This window comes from Mobula birostris, chromosome 12, assembly GCF_030028105.1.
Source record: "Mobula birostris isolate sMobBir1 chromosome 12, sMobBir1.hap1, whole genome shotgun sequence".
Taxonomy (NCBI): domain Eukaryota; kingdom Metazoa; phylum Chordata; class Chondrichthyes; order Myliobatiformes; family Myliobatidae; genus Mobula; species Mobula birostris.
In genome coordinates this window covers 33019840-33039430 of record NC_092381.1, presented here as the reverse complement: position 1 = coordinate 33039430, position 19591 = coordinate 33019840, and the positions used below count along the sequence as shown (strand labels likewise).

The window sequence follows — 19591 nt, the reverse complement described above, 5'->3', positions numbered from 1 at the left end:
TTGTTCTTTCTTGTGTATCCGGGAGCTGGGAATTCACAAGGTTTTTTTTGGCCGGGGAGAGATGAGGAGAGAAGACGGGAATGGAGAGAGTTGGTAGACCCCCGGCCGGAGTGGACCTGGAGTGAGGGTCTGAAGGTCAGCGACACTTGGAGGAGGTTGATGGTGGACGAAAGACCTTATCAGTGATCTCCAACCTTGCACAATAGACTTGTTTCATGAGAATGGGCCCTTTTTCTTTTCTGTTTTCTTTATTAACCATGTAGTCAAATTCAGAATTATAAAGTTCAATCGTTTAATTGCGTATTGTGTACTGTTTCTTATTTCGTGGTACTGATTTGTAACACGCAGCATCCACCCAAACGAGATTTCTTAATCTTGGCTGGGCCGGGGGCTATCATCCCCTGTATTAAGCCACTAGCCAAAGTGAGTTACAAGGGTTTCAGCAGTAGGTGAGCTGACACAGGTTGGAGTCAGACATGTGTACAGAGGAGAGATGAAGAGCCTTGCTATTGCAATGTGATCTGAGGTTCAATTTGTTAAGTGAAATATGACACACAGTTGCAAATAATCTGGTTCAGCATCAGACAGCTGCTAGAAAGGAGGACAGAATCAATGATAGGGAACAATATTCAGGGTGGGGACCAGTGAGAATCTCCTAGTGTTCCCAAAAGGAATTCCTGCCCCTCCAGTACTGATAATCAAACAGTAGCTAGTTAATTTAGGGATGGTGGCAAGGTAAAACTGGATCTTATCAGTAAATATGTAAAAACTGACACTGTTTTGAATGATATTACTGAAGGCTAATAGAAGGGAGCTGGGGAAAGATCTCTTGGCTATTTAAGGTGAAGTTGGTGGGGGAACAGAGGTAATAGTATGAGCACAGGAAGAGAAATCTTTCAAGTTTATCTATGGCAAATAAGAAAACCGCAGAACAAAGTCAAACATATCCCCATGGCCTCTCTATGTTTGCAGCATTCCAAATGAGGGGATGAATAAACACATTGTGGACATTTGATTAAGCCTGAAGTAAACAGCTTGCAAGTAATTTTAATAGTCTATCAAATATGATTATTAACCACTAAGTTATCCTAGTTTGCAGTTTCTTTTGATCTGCAATTTTATGACAGGAAAATTTAATTGAACAGAAGTTTCAAGTTCATATTATTGTAGGTTTACTCTATGATTCTAGAAATGTAAGACTCATTAATCATTCCTGAGAAAATAACGCAATAATGAAATTGTGCCCTGAAAGTCTTTACCAAGAGTGGGAAAAAAAATAAGAAGAATCTAAAAGCAATCTAAATACTGCATTAAGTTCAGAGGGTTAATCTTAACCTCTTCAGAATCTTAATTAAACATATGGAAGCAATGGAGGCACTTGAGTTTCAGTGGACAAAAACATTGGGCTTTTGATTTACTGAGTGCCAAAATGCGAAGGTATTCAAATATATGATGGTAGAGTTTCCTGAAAATAGGTTGATTTGATTACTTGCTGATCAAAGACCTAGGTGGCATAAGCCACAACTGTAGTTTTAACAACATTGATACAAAGAGGCCATTTTTACTCAACTGGTATATTTAACAAATGTGTATTCTTTTGTTTGGACAAAACTGCTGGTTATAATTGACAGAAAGAGATTCTCAATCCAGTTTTAAACTGCTTTAAAAAAAAGCGCCCCTTATTTTTCTTTTCACGAAAGGAGAGATATTTGATTTCTGCTTCAAGTGGAGAAAATGTGACCAATTGTTGATTTTAACATCCATCATTCTGTTTCAGGTGTACCGATTCCAAACAGATTTATAAATAAACAAGTGAACTTGTTACTTCTGTGTAGTGAGGTCGATTATTCTTACTCTATGATTGAGGCTTGAAAATAGGTAATCCCTACAAAACTTCATGTTAAAACTTTCCCTAATTCAACCAGCCAATTGATTTAAGCTCTTCCTTTTGTGTTTTAAAAAGTAATTTTACATTTTAATCAAATGTCAATGAGTTCTAATCTAAAAGTTTTTATTTCCTTATCCAATTTTTCAAACCCTTTCAAAATGCTTAAACCCACAAACTTCCACTGATTTCTGATCTTTGCTGTCTCCTGTAAAATAATCCCGATAACTAATATTTAATCTCAAAACTATATTTTCCTGCTCTTATGCTGATTAGTTTCTTCAACAAGGTATAGGTGCTGACCTAACTGCAAAATCTGTGCAAAATCAGAATCAGAAGAATCTGATTTATTATCAAACATCCAGTATGACACGAAATTTGTTGTTTCGTGATAGCAGTACAGTGCAAAAGAAAAAAGGAATAACGAGGTAAGGTTCATGGACCTTTCGGAAATCAGATGGTGGAGGGGAAGAAGTTGTTCCTAAATTGTTGAGTGTGGCTTTTCAGGCTCCTCTACCTCCCCCCAGATAGCTGTAACAAGAAGAGGGCATGCCCTGGATGGTGAGGGCCCCTTAAATGATGGACGCCACCTTCCAGAGGCATTGCCTCTTGCAGATGTCCCCGATGTTGTGGAGGCTTGCGCCCAACTGGCTCAGTCTGCAACCTCTTACAATCCCATGCACTGAGGCTCCAAACCAGGATCGTGAAAGAACTTCACCATCCAGGAGATGTCCTCTTCTCATTGCTACTATCAGTGAAGACATGCAGGAGCCTGAAGATGCACACTTAACATTTTAGGAACAGCTTCTTCCTCTCCACCATCAGATTTCTGAACTGTCCATGAACATTACGTCACTATTCCACTCTTTTATCCCCTGCACTATTTATTTATCTATCTAATTAATACTCCTATTGTAATTTATAGTAATTTTTATGTATTGCCACAAAATAACAAATTTCATGTCATACATCAATGATAATAAACCTAATTTTGACTCTGATTCTGAACACTACCGGTCCTCCCCAGCATTCTGTTCCTGTGAACTGTTCATAACCCGGACAGTTCGCATGTCATAAACGACGCTGTCATCCCGGGTGGAAGCGGATGCCTGCACCCCTGCAGCAGCTGGCAAATCTATCCCACCAGGCTCCCAAACACTCGGCCATATGTACAGGCTTACATGTCGGGCTTTCGTAAGCTGAGGAGGAACTGTAGGGACCAGAGAACACAGGCAAACTGGAAGAGATACTACTTTAGATAATAAATTACATCATATTCATATAATACTTTGAAAATAAATAAAATGATTTAGAGATTAAGGTAGAATTAGTTAGGGTAACATGCTTCAGTGCATTATGTGTTTGATATTAAACTAATTGTAACTCAGTGAAACAATGTAATTAGAGGTAACAGCAGCAGTGACAATGAACAAAAGGTTGTTGATTGACAGCAGATATACTTTAAATGATACAAGTATATCCAGTGAAGGAGGAGAAAATGGCAGTGCGACGCAGTGCGCAGCGGCCACTCCGGTGAATGGTCTCTGTACTCTGTCAAGTAGGGTGTCGTGCACAATCCTGATTTGATGGAGACAGACGTGAGAGCACGGAGGAACATCTGGAGAAACTTCTGAAATACCTTCTTCGCTGCCGCTGCTACTGTGTGATCCAGAATCTCTGAAGGAGAAGGCCCCGAGTTCTCGACTTTGCTTGTTGCTCAGCGGCCAGGGCGGGGTCAAAGCACTCGGCAGAGGATGGTGCTCAGGAGGCTGTATCGGAGGGGCTGGTCGGAGGCTGGAAGTTTTCGGACAGACTCAAGAGTCGGCTGTGGTCGGGTGCTTCCAAAGCATTGGCAGTTGTTGGCGCCTGGAGGTTTATGGCAGGGAAAGTTTCTCCCTTCTGCCGCCTGCTATTGGGACTATCGGGAGTCGATTGGAACTTTGAGACATTTTTTACCGTGCCCATGGTCTGCTCTTTATCAAATTATGGTATTGCTTTGCACTGCTGTAACTATATGTTATAATTATGTGGTCTTGTCAGTGTTAGTCTTTGGTTTGTCCTTTTTTTTGTGATATCACTCTGGAGGAACATTGTATCATTTCCTAATGCATGCATTTCTAAATGACAATAAACGAGGACTGAGTGTCTTCATAATCAAATCTAATCTATAGATTTAATAAATGAGTCTTCTAGCAACACTTTTCTCCTTTTTTCTTTTTAATTTGTGCTTTAACTATTAACTGTTATCCACATTTTTAGGGAAATTAATTACCTTCCCAGCATTTTCCATTTGGGAAATTATTATTACAGAATTATTAGGCTTTTATGGGATTTTGAGGCTTTTATTTCAGCCTGTTCAGAAACAGATTGATGAATTTTGATGACCAGGTCAGTAAATGTGCACCAGCTTACCCACCCATCAAGGACATAAATACAGAAAGGTGCCGGAAAAAGACCAGCAATATCATGAAGGATCCCACCCATCATGCTCATGGACTGTTTGTCCAGCTCCCATCAGGGAAGAAGGTACAGCAGCCACATTAGGACCATTAGACTCAAAAACAGTTACTTTCCCCAGGCCATCAGGTTGATCAATACCTCCACTCAATAACCCACCTACCATCCCTCACCACCATTACATCCACATCAGCCAATCTACTCCACTCCACAGCCCCTCAGGATCCTTCATCTCACCATCCCCTGCCACTCTAGTGTCACGGCCACACAGTCACTGTCCTACTGTGTTTCCACATGCTACTGTCATTGAGAAGAGTTCCTCTTGCAAAGAGTCACTTTGTCACTTTATCACTTCCTGTCATTCACCTTACATTCAGATACTCCTGCACCTAGTGTTACTTATGTACATACAATGAGTATAACTGTTGCTAACTGTTGCTTGCCACAGTCATGGTCAGCAACAGTAGCCGTGAGTCTTTTCAGGTTAGATCAGGAGTAAAACAGGGATACGTGATTGCCCCAACATTGTTCATCATCTTCATTGGGACAATCATCCACATTATCAAGGATGACCTACCCCCAAGAATCGAAATTGTCTACAGAACAGATGGCAGACTTTTCAATCTTGCCCGTCTCAAGTCCAAAAACAAGACATCCACGAGTTCCAATACGCAGATGACAACAGTGTTGCAGCTCTCTCAGAAAACCACCTACAACAGATTCTGACTGCCTTCAACCACGCATACACAAAACCTGGACTTACCATCAATTCCAAGAAGACTCAGATCATCTACCAATTGTCACCAACTGAGACAAATCGGATAGAACTATCAATTCAATTTGGCGAAACAACCCTGGAAAATGTGGACCACTTTCCGTATCTTGGAAGTCACCTCTCCTCCAATGCCCCTAATGACGAGATCCAACATCGTCTTAAATGCGCTGGACAGCTTTTGGACATCTCAGAACAAGAGTCTTTCATGATTGTGACATCCGAACAGACACCACACTGTTAGTGTACAAAGCAGTGGTAATCCCAACACTCCCTGTATGCATCAGAAACCTGGACAACATATTGACGACATCTGAAGGCACTTGAAAAGTTCCATCAACGATGTCTTCGAAACATCTTAAGTATCAGCTGGGAAGATAGAAGAACCAATGTCAGTGTGCTAAATGAAGCAAAAACAACAAGCATTGAAGCCTACATCATCAGGAACCAACTAAGATGGATCGGTCATGTTGTTTGGATGAAAGACGAACGTCTGCCGAAACAAATCTTCTACTCCCAGCTTAAAGAAGGCAAACGTAGAAGAGGCGGACAACAGAAGAGATTCAAAGACATCTTAAAAGCCGATATGAAGAAATGTAACATCAACATCAACAATTGAGAAACCAATGCCAAGGACAGAAAACTCTGGCAAGCCATCATCCGAGAAGGAACAGCAACTTTCGAAGCCAACAGATGTGCAGAATTAGAAGAAAACAGAAGAAAATGGAAAGAGAGGCAGCAACAACCGAAGCCCAATCTGCCATCTGGAACTACCTGTCCTGAATGCAGAAGAATTTTCAAAGCCAAGATTGGGCTCATAAGCCACTTGAGAGCCCATAAATACAAACATTTGTAGATCAACAGAATGAAGACCATCATCCTCAACTTTGAGGGATAGCCACAATGACGATAACTGTATAAGCTATACAGTCACACTCAACAGTTATTGTGTTTTATAGGATTGCTTGTATATTTATATTTGTAGCGCTTTTGACACTAATTGTGTTTATACTATGTTGCATCGGATCCAGAGTAACAATCATTTTGTTCTCCTTTACACTCATGTTCTGAAGAATGACTATAAACAATCTGGAATCTTGAACCATAAATGCTTTGTGTGTTGGAATGCAAGCTTCCTGACTTGTTTGACGACCCCCCCCCCCCCCACCATTGTTTTGTTTCTGGTGACCAAAGGTAAATCATGAAATGGATTCAATTGTCTGGTTTTGTTCTTATTGTGTAAAAAGCTCTAAAGGAAGATTACAGAAACATTCAATGTCCACGTTTTCACAAAAATATTGTGCTTGAAAATGACAAAAGTAAAAGTGTATAGGAATTGAAAATGATAGTAAGTTGTATTAGGTGCTGTCTCTGTGAAGTATCTTTTGCTATACCTACATGTTTACAGACACCCACTAAATCACATTGATCTGAGCAATGCTGGCATTTTATGCAAAGGAGGTAACAGTGCAGGCCTTATAGATTGAATGGTATGCTTCTAAGCTAGAACATGCTGCAGTTCTCATACTCCTTGTGTTTCAAATTAACTTGGAGAAATGGAAATGCTTAATATAAAATCAGTCACTCTGATTTTCAAACATGCAATTAAGGTGGAATTAAACAGGATTGTAAACTTTTCATTGACTGATGCAATGCATACAATAACTTGACACAATGATTTGAAATAGTTGGTTTGCAGCACTACTTATAATGTTAAGAATATTCAAATAAGCAAAAATTGCAAAGAGTATTCCTCAAAAACATTTATATCACTGCATTCTCCAAGCCATATAGCTTCTATCATGTAACCTATGGAATGGGCACCAAGGAATCCAGTTCTTCTCTGCCAGGTCATGAAATGTTACTTCTCCTACATTGTCTGTATGCCAGTAATTTCATATTGATACTTTGGTAGTAGAAAATGTGCTCATAACATCTGTATATTTAACAAAACCAGTAAATGCATCCCAGCTGTGGTAATGTGCAACCTCTTATCGGTTTGGAAAATGCACTGCTACATGCTTGCAAGCTGGTGTGTTCTGAAAGTGTTGCTGCTGTACCAACTCTTCTTATCGTACAATAAATGTTTCAAAGTTTTTGTTCCCAATGGCTGTATTTATGTTTGGAATGTTACTAAGCTATGCAGTTTGCTCACATGTTCACAGTGCCCTCTGCTCCTGCCATTCCAGGAGGCCATTAGGTGGTGCATGAGAGCAACTGAAGTGAGTTCTACATTTATAGCAACATCTTGTGGAAAAGTTGGCTATCATTCACAGAAGCAAACAGTATGGAAATAAGGTCCTTGCTATCATGTCCATGATGACCACCAACTACCTATTTGCACTAAGTTTATAATAATCCCATCATATAGTCTCTCCACATTCTCATCAGCTACTCCAGACTCTACCATTCAGTGCACACTAGGGATAAGTTAGTGGCCAATAGCCACCCACAGAGCTTTGGAATATAAAATGAAACAGGAACATCCAACTGGATTAAGGGGTTAAGTGGTCTTCACTTACACATTCTAATTTACACTCCTGCTAGCATTTGTCTATAATTAACAAGATCTTCATAACTCTCCTTCTAAAGCCCACTCAAGATAAGAACCACCACCGCACATGGAAACGTCAATGAAAATCTACATCCTTCCACTTCTGAGCAAGATGTTCAAAGTAAATACTCCAGTCTACACAGTTCTGCAAGAGCAAATTGAAAAATCTAATAGTTTCAATTAGCCATGCTTTACTTACCCCACGACCCATCATTCCATTGTTGACTGGAAGGCCGATAAATGTGAAAGCCGCTTCACGGATGAAATAAGGATTCAGAATTCGTATCTCTTTGGGCTCCTTTGGGACAACTGTGGCAACAGACTTCCAGAAACCATCTGAAGGACTCTGTAAAGAAGCAAAGCAAAACTGCTACTCTCCATTTAAAAACAATCAACATACTTTTCAGTCTGTACTAATTTATTTTGTATCCTATTTCTGTTTAATACAATCCACCTAAATGGTGAAGAAAGCAACCATTCCAACGGTCATGAATTATTCATTTGGGCTCATTTCATTGTTTTTTTTCCCCATATGACAACTTGCTTTTTGATGATAGCTTTGGAACTGACATTTTTTGCACTTTTCATATTTTTGAGTTCTTTGTGCCGTTGTCCTATCCGGCTTCTGGAACACTTGACCGAACTGACAGGTGATCATACAAATCTATCCCTTTATAATGTGGTGCAAATGTAGAAATCTCTGTTCATGTTTCATGTCCCTCACAAACAATGTTAACAAAAATAATCTCTCATTCTTAGCAGGAAGGTCTCTAAATAGGGTGACCAATTTTAAGTACTGTAAAACTGTTAATCTGGTATACTAAGAACTCTGGTGGTGCTCGAATGGTAAAGTTCCCAGATCCTTGGATGTTGTTCCAATTAATATTCCAACACACAGTAAATTCACTTTCTCTTGGATGTTACCCTTGTAACAGTATCAGCAATTTTTCTGTGAGCCCATAAAGGAGTGCTGGAAGTAGAACAAGATGAGTTTCAGGGCAGCATGGAAGTCTCAGAGGGTTGCCAGAACAGGGGCCCCAGTGAGATGTCTAACCATCACAATTTCCAAACAACTGGATGGCACATTTTAAGAGTTTTAATGTGATTGGCAGCAGCATGGCAGAAATGAAGAGAAGTTCACTATTTTTAACGTGATGGAGGCTAAAACAGGCAGCTATTTGACAGATACTTGGATATGCCCTGAATTTGTAACATAACTCAGATTAAGTTAACTTTACACTGAATTTGTAACATAACTCAGATTAAGTTAACTTTACACTGGGCCAAATCATTTCCTCATATTTCCATAAATTTTTATGATTCCCAGTCTAAAGCTGAAGTACAGCCATATGGACAATAAAAATGATAAAATTTTGTATTATAAACTGTCATTTATTCATGATACTTAACACAGAAAAAGTTACCAACTCTACCAAATAGTAAGCACTTCGTCATTACACAATCTGCAAAAGTTTAGAATCACGAACATACAATCCAAATTTTGTGGCAAGAAAAAATGTTTCTTTTTTTGTCTTTGAATTAACTGCTCAATAGCTGAATTGGTGCAGTAAGGAGTAAATTGAGAAGGATCATAATTTTTACAAGAAAATACAAAGTTGGGGATTTCAACTTTTGAAGACTATTGGCAGTTATTGTTAGGACTTTAGGAAAAGCAAGTGTGTAAGTTCATCAGTTACACACTATGACATGGATTTCAGTATAGCAGCAGAATGCCTTCACATTTCCTTTGCCTTTACACAACACCCTACTGCTGCCATCCCTTTAAACAAACTAACAGCTTATATGTTCAGCAATATAAATATATAGGCCATAGGCAAAATGCTGGAGAACTTCCAAAAGGCTTTAATAGGAATGACTCAATGGTAAGTCCTGTTTGGCATCATTTTATAACTTCATACTATAAATACATTCTCCTTCAACTAAAATCTCTCCGAACTTGATCTCTCTGAATTTTCATAGCATTGGTGTCTGATGAACATTTCTGGTTTTTGTTTTAAAAATAATGAGATTTATGACAAAAAGTATACCAAAATTATTCTATAGCATCAAATGGTTTGATAATAGAGAAGACTTGGGATGATTCTAAGATCCAAATTAATGTTGTTTCACTTATGGGACTAGTACTTCATTAGAACAGTTCTGAAAGGCAGAACAGAAAGCTATTAACAAATCGAGAATTCAGTCAACAACCAGATGTGACCACAAAATGAAGACATAAATCTATCTCTCCAAGCAGTTTCACACCCTTTCCATAAGTTTTAACCATTCATTGAAGACCCGTTTCAATCCAAATCCATTTTAACCAGCATATAGTGATGACATAACAATGACTTAGCCATGTGATGACTTTATAATTGTTATCACTTGGTCCGAAAGAGCCGAGTTCATGAAAATATGGGGAATGTATGGGATGTCCATAGGAAACCGTTTTCCAATGCTGTATACTAAAGTTTGGGATTACTCTCCATTAATAGGCAGCAAATCTGAAAATATCCATTAAATGGTTACTTTTTCACAATTTTCCTCCTTTGGGTTCCAAACTTCTGCTCTATCTCGTAAAATTTTAAGATGGAACAATAATTAAAAAAATACACTTCAACATTCAATATGCCTGATGTGTAATAGGGGTGTGGTATTTTAATAAAAACCGTCATATCATTTTCTCTCGTCACTATTGGCACATTGCCTCTTAACAAAGCCATTCAGCTATGCTAATAACAGTGTTGTTGTAAGGTTGCATTACTCACTATGAACACTACTAGTTTGCTTTCATCTTTGGCAAGGACCAAATTTTAATAAATAAAAAGTAGGTTAAGGGAGAAGTTAGAGTATGATTCTTAGTAATATGGTACCTTCCTCTAAAAAAAATGTTATCAACAAGGTTAAAGGTTTCTTTGTAAAAAGTGATAACATTCCAAATGGAGAAACATTAGAACCATTTCCGAATCTGGAGAAATAAGTCGCAATCGTGGTGTCTCCCTGGTTATTAACTACTAAATGAATTAAATGCCACAGCCTGCAACAAACAATTTGTCGGGCACTCCATATATTTGTACCAGGTCAACATCAAAACCAAAGTAAATATTTCAGGGAAGAGAATAAAAATTAGTATGTATAAGTGTATCTTCAGTCTTTTCTCATAAATATATTGTCTGATGAACTCTGAGGTTTGCACTCAGATTTTACGTATTTCCTTTAGATCATCAAACTGGACACAGTATGCAGGGTGCCATCTTATTATTCTGAAATACCACTTCAAAATTATTTATTCTACTTACTCCTACTGATTTAAAAATATAGTTCAGCATTCTATTCACTTTGGCAATCACTGCTTCATGTCGACTTGGTATGTTAAGTACAGCCATTCCTTTTACAAAGAAATCTAGAAAATACTGAATTCTATGAAAATTGATGGCCACAATGACCTCTACTAGGTCAATATGGTTACGTTAGGCAAATCACTTGCAGATTAGATGTACTTGTAGTCACTTACTAATGTCCATGTCGTGATAAAGAATTTTATGTACTGAAGTACATTTATTGCTAATAGCAAATATAAATTTTAGGACACAATCCAAATGTAGGTTTATAGTAATTTATAAAATATTGCACAATATTTTAGTATTCTAAAGAGTGTAATCTATTCTTGAAATTTAAGAGAACTGGACCAGATTTAAAATAAAGAGGTAACCCAAAAAGATCTGTACAAACTGGAGCAAAAAATCCTGCGGATGGAAATTCGAAACTAAAACTGAACATGTTGGTCACTGAATATTTTTAGGGAGAGAAACAGTCAATGTTTCAGGACCTGTCAGCAAAACTAGAAAAGCAAAACGTTACACACATCAAAGTTGCTGGTGAACACAGCAGGCCAGGCAGCATCTCTAGGAAGAGGTACAGTCGACGTTTCAGGCCGAGACCCTTCGTTTGTCCTGACGAAGGGTCTCGGCCTGAAACGTCGACTGTACCGCTTCCTAGAGATGCTGCCTGGCCTGCTGAGTTCACCAGCAACTTTGATGTGTGTAGCTTGAACTTCCAGCATCTGCAGAATTCCTCGTGAAAGCAAAAAGTTACGTGTGTGTTTTACTCTGTGTGTGTGTGTGTGTGTGTGTGTGTGTGTGGAGAGAGGGAGAAGGAGAGGGGAGGGGGGAGAGAGAGAGAGAGAGAGAGAGAGAGAGATAGAGATAGATATGGGGAACACCCTCACCCTGTAACTCGGATGGTTTTAGGCCAAAGTTATTTAGGGTAACAAATAACATTTAGAAATACGATTTCTAAATCAACATTGAGCTAACCCACTACTTTTTATTTAATTTCTGTTTTTGAACTATTTACCTTCATTGAACTTTTAATATCCATATATACTTACTGTGATTCCATTTTTTCTATATTTATCATGTACTACAATGTATTGCTGCCGCAAAGTTAACAAATTTCACGACATATACCAGTGATATTAAACCTCATTCTGATACTGCAACTGATAGTTGGAGACCAAAAAAAGAGGTAGACTAATTGAAACAGAAAGAGGAACCATACTTGTGAGAAAAATCTGTCCAGAAATTAGTTGATATGAGGTCATTGACTTCATATATGTAACCAGGTGACCATTGAATACTGTATTTTATTTTTAAAGTGCACTTATGTATTCACCTTCGGAATGCTAAAATAGCTGCCTGTGCCTTTAAGAGAAAATGGTGATTTCATTATGTAAGTGTGGAGTAGAACGAAGAGTTACAATGTTCTAGAAAGAACATTGAGTGCTGGTCATATGGTAAGGAAAGGTGAATAATATTTGATAATATCCACGTAAACTCGTTTATACTTGTTTGTATATCTAGAATATCGGTAATTTGACATTTTACATGTGGATGCTTTAGATTATTGTAAATTAGGTATCATCGTTGGATAGCATGGTTGTGCAAAGTTCCTTATCGGCCTAGTAGGTTAGTCGTTTTAGCAAGTTAACTACAAGGCAATATAATGTAAATGTTTATTGTGTCTTACTTTGTTGTTTCATGACTGAATGTGAATGTTGATCTCTGTTCACATAGTGTGAGTGAAGGGAACTCATTTCAGGGTCTAGACCAGCGGTCCCCAACCACCGGGCTGCAAAGCATGTGCTACCAGGCCATGAGGAAACGATGTGAGTCAGCTGCACCTTTCCTCATTCCCTGTCATGCACTGTTGAACTTGAACATAGGGTTGCCAACTGTCCCGTATTTGCTGGGACATCCCGTATATTGGCCTAAATTGGTTTGTCCTGCATTTCCCCCGCTAAGGTAGAGCGTTCCTATGAAACCTTTCGTGCTGAAATGGCGTGAAGCGAAGAAGCAATTACCATTAATTTATATGGGAACATTTTTGAGCGTTCCGAGACCCAAAAAATAACCTAACAAATCATACCAAATAACACATAAAACCGAAAATAAATAACACTAACATATAGTAAAAGCAGGAATGATATGATAAATACACAGCCTATATAAAGTAGAAATGATATATGTACAGAATGAAATATCAGCCATTAGAATTTGGCTTGGAGAAGAATGTCTGTTTCCTCATCAACAAGTAAATTGCTTAAATAGAGGGAAACTATGATTGTTAATCCATTTGTTTAAAATAATTGCTTTGATGATTTTACTACAGAGACGGATTGCATCTTCCAGAACCAAAGTAAATAAGTAATTGATTCCAAAGCTGCTGCAGAGGGATGAGAAAGTCAGACAATGGAATTGCTTTTCATAAACACAGTGCAGATGCTGGAAATCCAGAGTATCACACACAAAATACTAAAGGAACTCAGTAGGTCAGGCAGCATCTCTGAAGAGGAATAAACAGTGGACATTTCAGGCTGAGACCCTTCATCAGGACTAATTTTGTGTGGGACTGCTTTTCAGATTGACTTTGTTAAGAAGTGGGACAGACAAAAGTGGTTTTCTTTTGTGCTGCAAACCTTTATTGTTCTGTGATTATGGCACACAGTGGACAACCATCTACACACAAGAATATGGCAGTTTGTTTCATGATAGTATTATCGTAAGTATTAAGAATTTATTTCAGCAAATAATACCAAGAACATGCAAGTAAATTAGGAACGTGTCAACAATACTTCCAAGAGAATTAATAGGCACAGAAAAAGTCTGTAAAGTAGGCTCAATGTAAAGTAATTAAAATCAATGGTATCATTGATTTCTTTCTTCAGGAGCACGAAAGGACTACAAACAGTTCCAAAAGATAATTGACCAAAAGTAAAGCCTAAGAAATCAAAGAAGTCAGACAACAAAAATTACATGGGGGACCTCGGAAACATGTGAATGACCTCCACAGGCTTCAAACGCAACCGGAGACTACCTCAGAAGCATTTTGCATTGAACATTGTTCACATTAGTGTGCTGCTGTATTCAAGAGAAAAAAAATAGAATATGTAATGAAGTACATGAGGGAAATTAGGAAGGCTAGTTACTGCAAGCAACAGGCACTAATTCTCTTGCCTAACTTTCTTTAAAAAAACAATGAAATAATGACAACTATCTCCTGTGCTGTATCAGTCTATGATGAGAACAAATACAGTGGCATGCAAAGTTTGGGCACCCCTGGTCAAGGTTTCTGTTACTGTGAATAGCTAAGCGAGTAAAAGATGACCTCATTTCCAAAACACATCAAGTTAAAGATGACACATTTCCTTAATATTTTAAGCAAGATTACTTTTTTATTTCCATCTTTTACAGTTTCAAAATAACAAAAAAGAAAAAGGGCCAAAAGCAAAACTTTGGGCACCCTGCATGGCAGTACTTAGTAACACCCCCTTTGGCAAGTATCACAGCTTGTAAATGCTGTTTGTAGCCAGCTAGAAGTCTTTCAATTCTTGTTTGGGGGATTTTCGCCCATTCTTCCTTGCAAAAGGCTTCTAGTTCTGTGAGGTTCTTGGGCCGTCTTGCATGCACTGCTCTTTTGAGGTCTATCCACAGATTCTCGATGAGGTTTAGGTCAGGGGACTGTGAGGGCCATGGCAAAACCTTCAGCTTGTGCCTCTTGAGGTAGTCCATTGTGGATTTTGAGGTGTGCTTAGGATCATTATCCTGTTGTAGAAGCCATCCTGTTTTCATCTTCAGCTTTTTTTTTACAGACGGTGTGATGTCTGCTTCCAGAATTTGCTGGTATTTAATTGAATTAATTCTTCCCCCTACCTGTAAAATATTCCCCGTGCCACAGGCTGCAACACAAGCCCAAAGCATGATCAATCCACCCCCGTGCTTAACAGTTGAAGAGGTGCTCTTTTCATGAAATTCTGCACCCTTTTTTCATCAAACATACCTTTGCTCATTGTGGCCAAAATGTTCTATTTTAACTTCCTCAGTCCATAGGACTTGTTTCCAAAATGCATCAGGCTTGTTTCAACGTTCCTTTGCAAATTTCTGACACTGAATTTTGTGGTGAGGACGCAGGAAAGGTTTTCTTCTGATGACTCTTCCATGAAGGTCATATTTGTGCAGGAGTCGCTGCACAGTAGAACAGTGCACCACCACTCCAGAGTCTGCTAAATCTTCCTGAAGGTCTTTTGCAGTCAAATGGGGGTTTTGATTTGCCTTTCTAGCAATCCTATGAGCAGTTCTCTCGGAAAGTTTTCTTGGTCTTCCAGATCTCAACTTGACCTCCACCGTTCCTGTTAACTTCCATTTCTTAATTACATTACGAACTCAGGAAACGGCCACCTGAAAATGCTTTGCTATCTTCTTATAACCTTCTCCTGCTTTGTGGGCATCATTTATTTTAAATTTCAGAGTGTTAGGCAGCTGCTTAGAGGAGCTCATGGCTGCTGATTGTTGGGACAAGGTTTGATTAGTCAAAGTATATGTTGTCCACCATTCAAACCTGTTCATTGATGATGCCCTACCCTCAGCCGTCCATACTGTCCTGTCCCACCTAGAAAATGATGTCTCATACGCCAGGATATTGTTCATCAACTTCAGCTTGCTCTTTAACTCAATCATCTCTCAGAGGCTGGTGGGTAAACTGTCCTTGTTGAGACTCACACCCCTCTCTGTAACTGGATCATGGACTTCTTGACAGAAAGACCCGTCAGTCAGTCAGAGCTGGCAGCAACATCTCATGCTCCATCACGTTGAGCACCGGTGCCCCCCAGGACTGTATGCTCAGCCTGCTGCTGACTCAACACTGCACAGCCAGATCCAGCTCAATTCACAACATCAAGTTCACTGATAATACTACAGTGATTGGCCTTATCAGCAACAGTGATGAGTTGGCATAGAGAGAGGAGGTAGTGAGGTTTGTTAAATGGTGCAAGAACAACAACCCAAGTGCTAACATGGATAAGACAAAAGAGATGACTGTGGACATCAGCATGATGCAGGTTGACCACTCTCTGTTGCACATCAATGGCTCTGTCATTGAGGGAGTGAAGAGCACGAAGTTCCTTGGTGTGTGGAAAATGATTGATCTATCCAAGACCCACACACTTCCCCACTAGTGAAGAAGGCACAGCGGCATCTACACTTTCTGGCGAGGTTGAGATGTGCAAGGCTCCTTCCCCCATTCTATCAACTTTCTCCAGGAGCACCAGAGAGTGTACTGTCTGGCTGCATTATTGCGTGGTACAGAAGCTGCAAGGCACTGGACTACAGTACCCTAGAGAGGATAGTAAAAACTGCCAAGAGGAATACCGGGGTCTCCCTCCCCCTATTTGTGATATTTACCCGAAGCTTTGCAGATGAAGGGCCTGAAGCATTGTTCAGAATTCCTACCATCCATCCCACAGTTGTCAGGAAGGAGGTTCAGAGACATCAGGAGCAGAACTGCCAGACTAGGTAACAGCTTCTTTTCTCAAGCTGTGGGATTAATGAATACCCTGCCACCAGCAAGGTCTCATCAGTGGGACAGGTGCTGTTTACTGTTTACCTGTGCTGCGCACTACATGGATTTTGAATTATATATTTTTTTTGCTATTTGCTATTTGGTATCACAACATCCAGTGTTATGACTATACTGGAACAGTCTCGTTAAAGGTTCGTTTCGGGTTTCTATCATGGTTGGGATTTTATGAGAAAGCCAGAATGAATCACTTATTTGGCACTTCTAGCTGTAGATGGCCGTGAATTCTTCAACCCTGTATTCAGCACTCACACATTAGGCCCCTCCTTGGTAGAGGATGCAGATATTTTCAGACTTTCCTTGTCCATTACCTATTTAATTGTCCATCTGCAATCATGGTCAGATGTGATCAGAACCATTGGTTGTGTAGGTGCCGTAAGTGCCAGCTCCTCCCTCTGCATGCTTGTGGTGTAGCCGACATAATCATTCTGAGATGTTCCTTGTGCTGCTCCCCAAATACCCTTCTGAACTCCTCAATTAACCAGTATGATCCCCTGTATTGATAGTAATGGAAGCTGAGGGATATGCCAATCCTTGATTTTACAGATTGTGATTTCTGTTGCTGCCAGTAGTCCACAACAGCACCTGGATACCAGTTTCAATGGCCAAATGTGTTCCTAGTCTTGTTTCTGAAGCCACAAAACACACTGGGTGAAGTGTTGAGCTTTTGTCTCCACAGAGGTTCTACAACGGTCTTTTCTGCCACCGAATCATACATCTTCTCCAGATGGACTGGTGAGAAAAAGATCAAGGAGCTGTAACTGTCATGCTGGTTCAGTCCATGCCTATCACTGAACAAATATGGCAACAACATTCTTCAGAACTCAGCCACTTAGCGTGTGAAGGTGCAGTTAAGCCAGGGCAGGAGATTTCAGTGTTCTTCCTAGGCTCTCGATACTTACAGTGGCATGCAAAAGTTTGGGCACCTCTGGTCAAAATTTCTGTTACTGCGAATAGCTAAATGAGTAAAAGATGAACTGATTTCCAAAAGGCATAAAGTTAAACATACCTTTGCTCATTGCAGCCAAAAAGTTCTATACAAAAGGTTCAAAGGAACATCTAAACAAGCCTGATGCATTTTGGGAACAAGTCCTGTGGACTTATGAAGTTAAAATAGAACTTTTTGGCTGCAATGAGCAAAGGTATGTTTGGAGAAAAAAGGGTGCAGAATTTTATGAAAAGAACCCCTCTCCAACTGTTAAGCACGGGGGTGGATCGATCATGCTTTGGGCTTGTGTTGCAGCCTGTGGCACGGGGAACATTTACTGGTAAAGGGAGGAATTAAATACCAGCAAATTCTGGAAGCAAACATCACACCGTCTGTAAAAAAGCTGAAGATGAAAAGAGGATGGCTTCTACAACAGGATAATGAACCTAAACACACCTCAAAATCCACAATGGACTACCTCAAGAGGTGCAAGCTGAAGGTTTTTCCATGGCCCTCACAGCCCCCGGACCTAAACATCATCGAGAATTTGTGGATAGACCTCAAAAGAGCAGTGCATGCAAAACGGCCCAAGAATCTCACAGAACCGGAAGCTTTTTGCAAGGAAGAATGGGCGAAAATCCCCTAAACAAGAATTGAAAGACTCTTAGCTGGCTACAAAAAGTGCTTACAAGCTGTGATACTTGCCAAAGGGGGTGTTACTAAGTACTTACCATGCAGGGTGCCCAAATGTTTGCTTTGGGCCCTTTTCCTTTTTTGTTATTTTGAAACTGTAAAAGATGGAAATAAAAATGTTTTCTTGCTTAAAATGTTAAAGAAATGTGTCATCTTTAACTTTATGCCTTTTGGAAATCAGTTCATCTTTTACTCGTTTAGCTATTCACAGCAACAGAAATTTTGACAGGGGTGCCCAAACTTTTGCATACCACTGCATAATGCATCTTCAGCATGGAGAAAATCTAACCTATCAACTGAGTAAAGGCCACCATTGATAATCGGCTTTGCCTGCTCCTGAAACATCATGGTGTCTGCAATCAATGTTGTTTACTTCAGCAACCCAACTACGACACTGCCACATTTGCTGTCAGTACAGGGCATACATAGGGAGTGAGGTGAATTGGTCTGACACATTGAATATCAGTATGTCAGGTTAATGCTTGATTAGTTGTTGGAAAAGCTCTTCTAATTTATACATCATCCCTGAATATTTATGAGGAGAACTCTGTAAAATTGATCAAACTGGATTGACTTTGTCCCAAATCAGCATTTGAACACAGCAGTAATGGTGTAACTGAATAGCATTTCTTGGTCTTCTGAGCAGCTATTTAAGAATCATCAGCGGCAGATTTGCTACCCCAATGGTAGTAATGAACCAGATGAGTTCTTACAATAAAATTTCTAGTCACTTTTACTTGAATTTTTCAAATTTTCAGATAATGAAGTGAATGAAAATTACAAAGCTGCATGCTGAAATTCGAACCCAGGCCTCCTGATTATTGGTCTGCTAATTTAACCTCAGTGCCACCACTGTATAATTATCAAAGCAATTGTCACTCACCAGTGACCCAAATGCTTGAGTTCAATCTTGAAATGCCAACATTTGTCACGGATAGGCAGTTTCTGGAATTATGCCCACAATGTGTTTGACACTCAGTTTTAAATGGTAATACTTTAAACCCTAACAAACAATGGGACTAAAAGTCAAACAAGCATAACATTTACTTTTCCAGCTCGCTACTGGCGCAGTACCGACTGGCAACATTTCAACAATTTGTAACCATGCTTTACTGGGAATAAAAGCAGCCAGCAGTGCCAATGAACTTCTCAATCAGAAACAAATCTTTTAAAACCTCATACAGTTTTATCCTGATGAAGGGTCTCGGCCTGAAACGTCCATTGTTCACTCTTTTACATAGATGCTGCCTGGCCTGCTGAGTTCCTCCAGAACTTTGTGTGTGTTACAAATTTACTTCCTCAAGCAAAGTGCTGGACCAAGCCAAGAACACGATTGGTGGACTATTTCATATTTTGACCAGATTACACTTTCAGCACTGGTGTGTATTC

The 19591-nt window shown here is 39.4% G+C and overlaps 1 protein-coding gene across 5 annotated transcripts in view; it reads right to left on the bottom strand.

Annotated features, from left to right (window-relative positions):
* st3gal3a (ST3 beta-galactoside alpha-2,3-sialyltransferase 3a) overlaps positions 1-19591 on the bottom strand; it is a 556478-nt gene that overhangs the window by 57773 nt on the left and 479114 nt on the right. For all 5 annotated transcript variants that reach the window (XM_072273561.1, XM_072273559.1, XM_072273562.1 and 2 more), the window contains one exon: positions 7868-8014. In XM_072273561.1, the coding sequence (XP_072129662.1) occupies positions 7868-8014 (147 nt within the window). The remainder of the gene's footprint in view (positions 1-7867; positions 8015-19591) is intronic.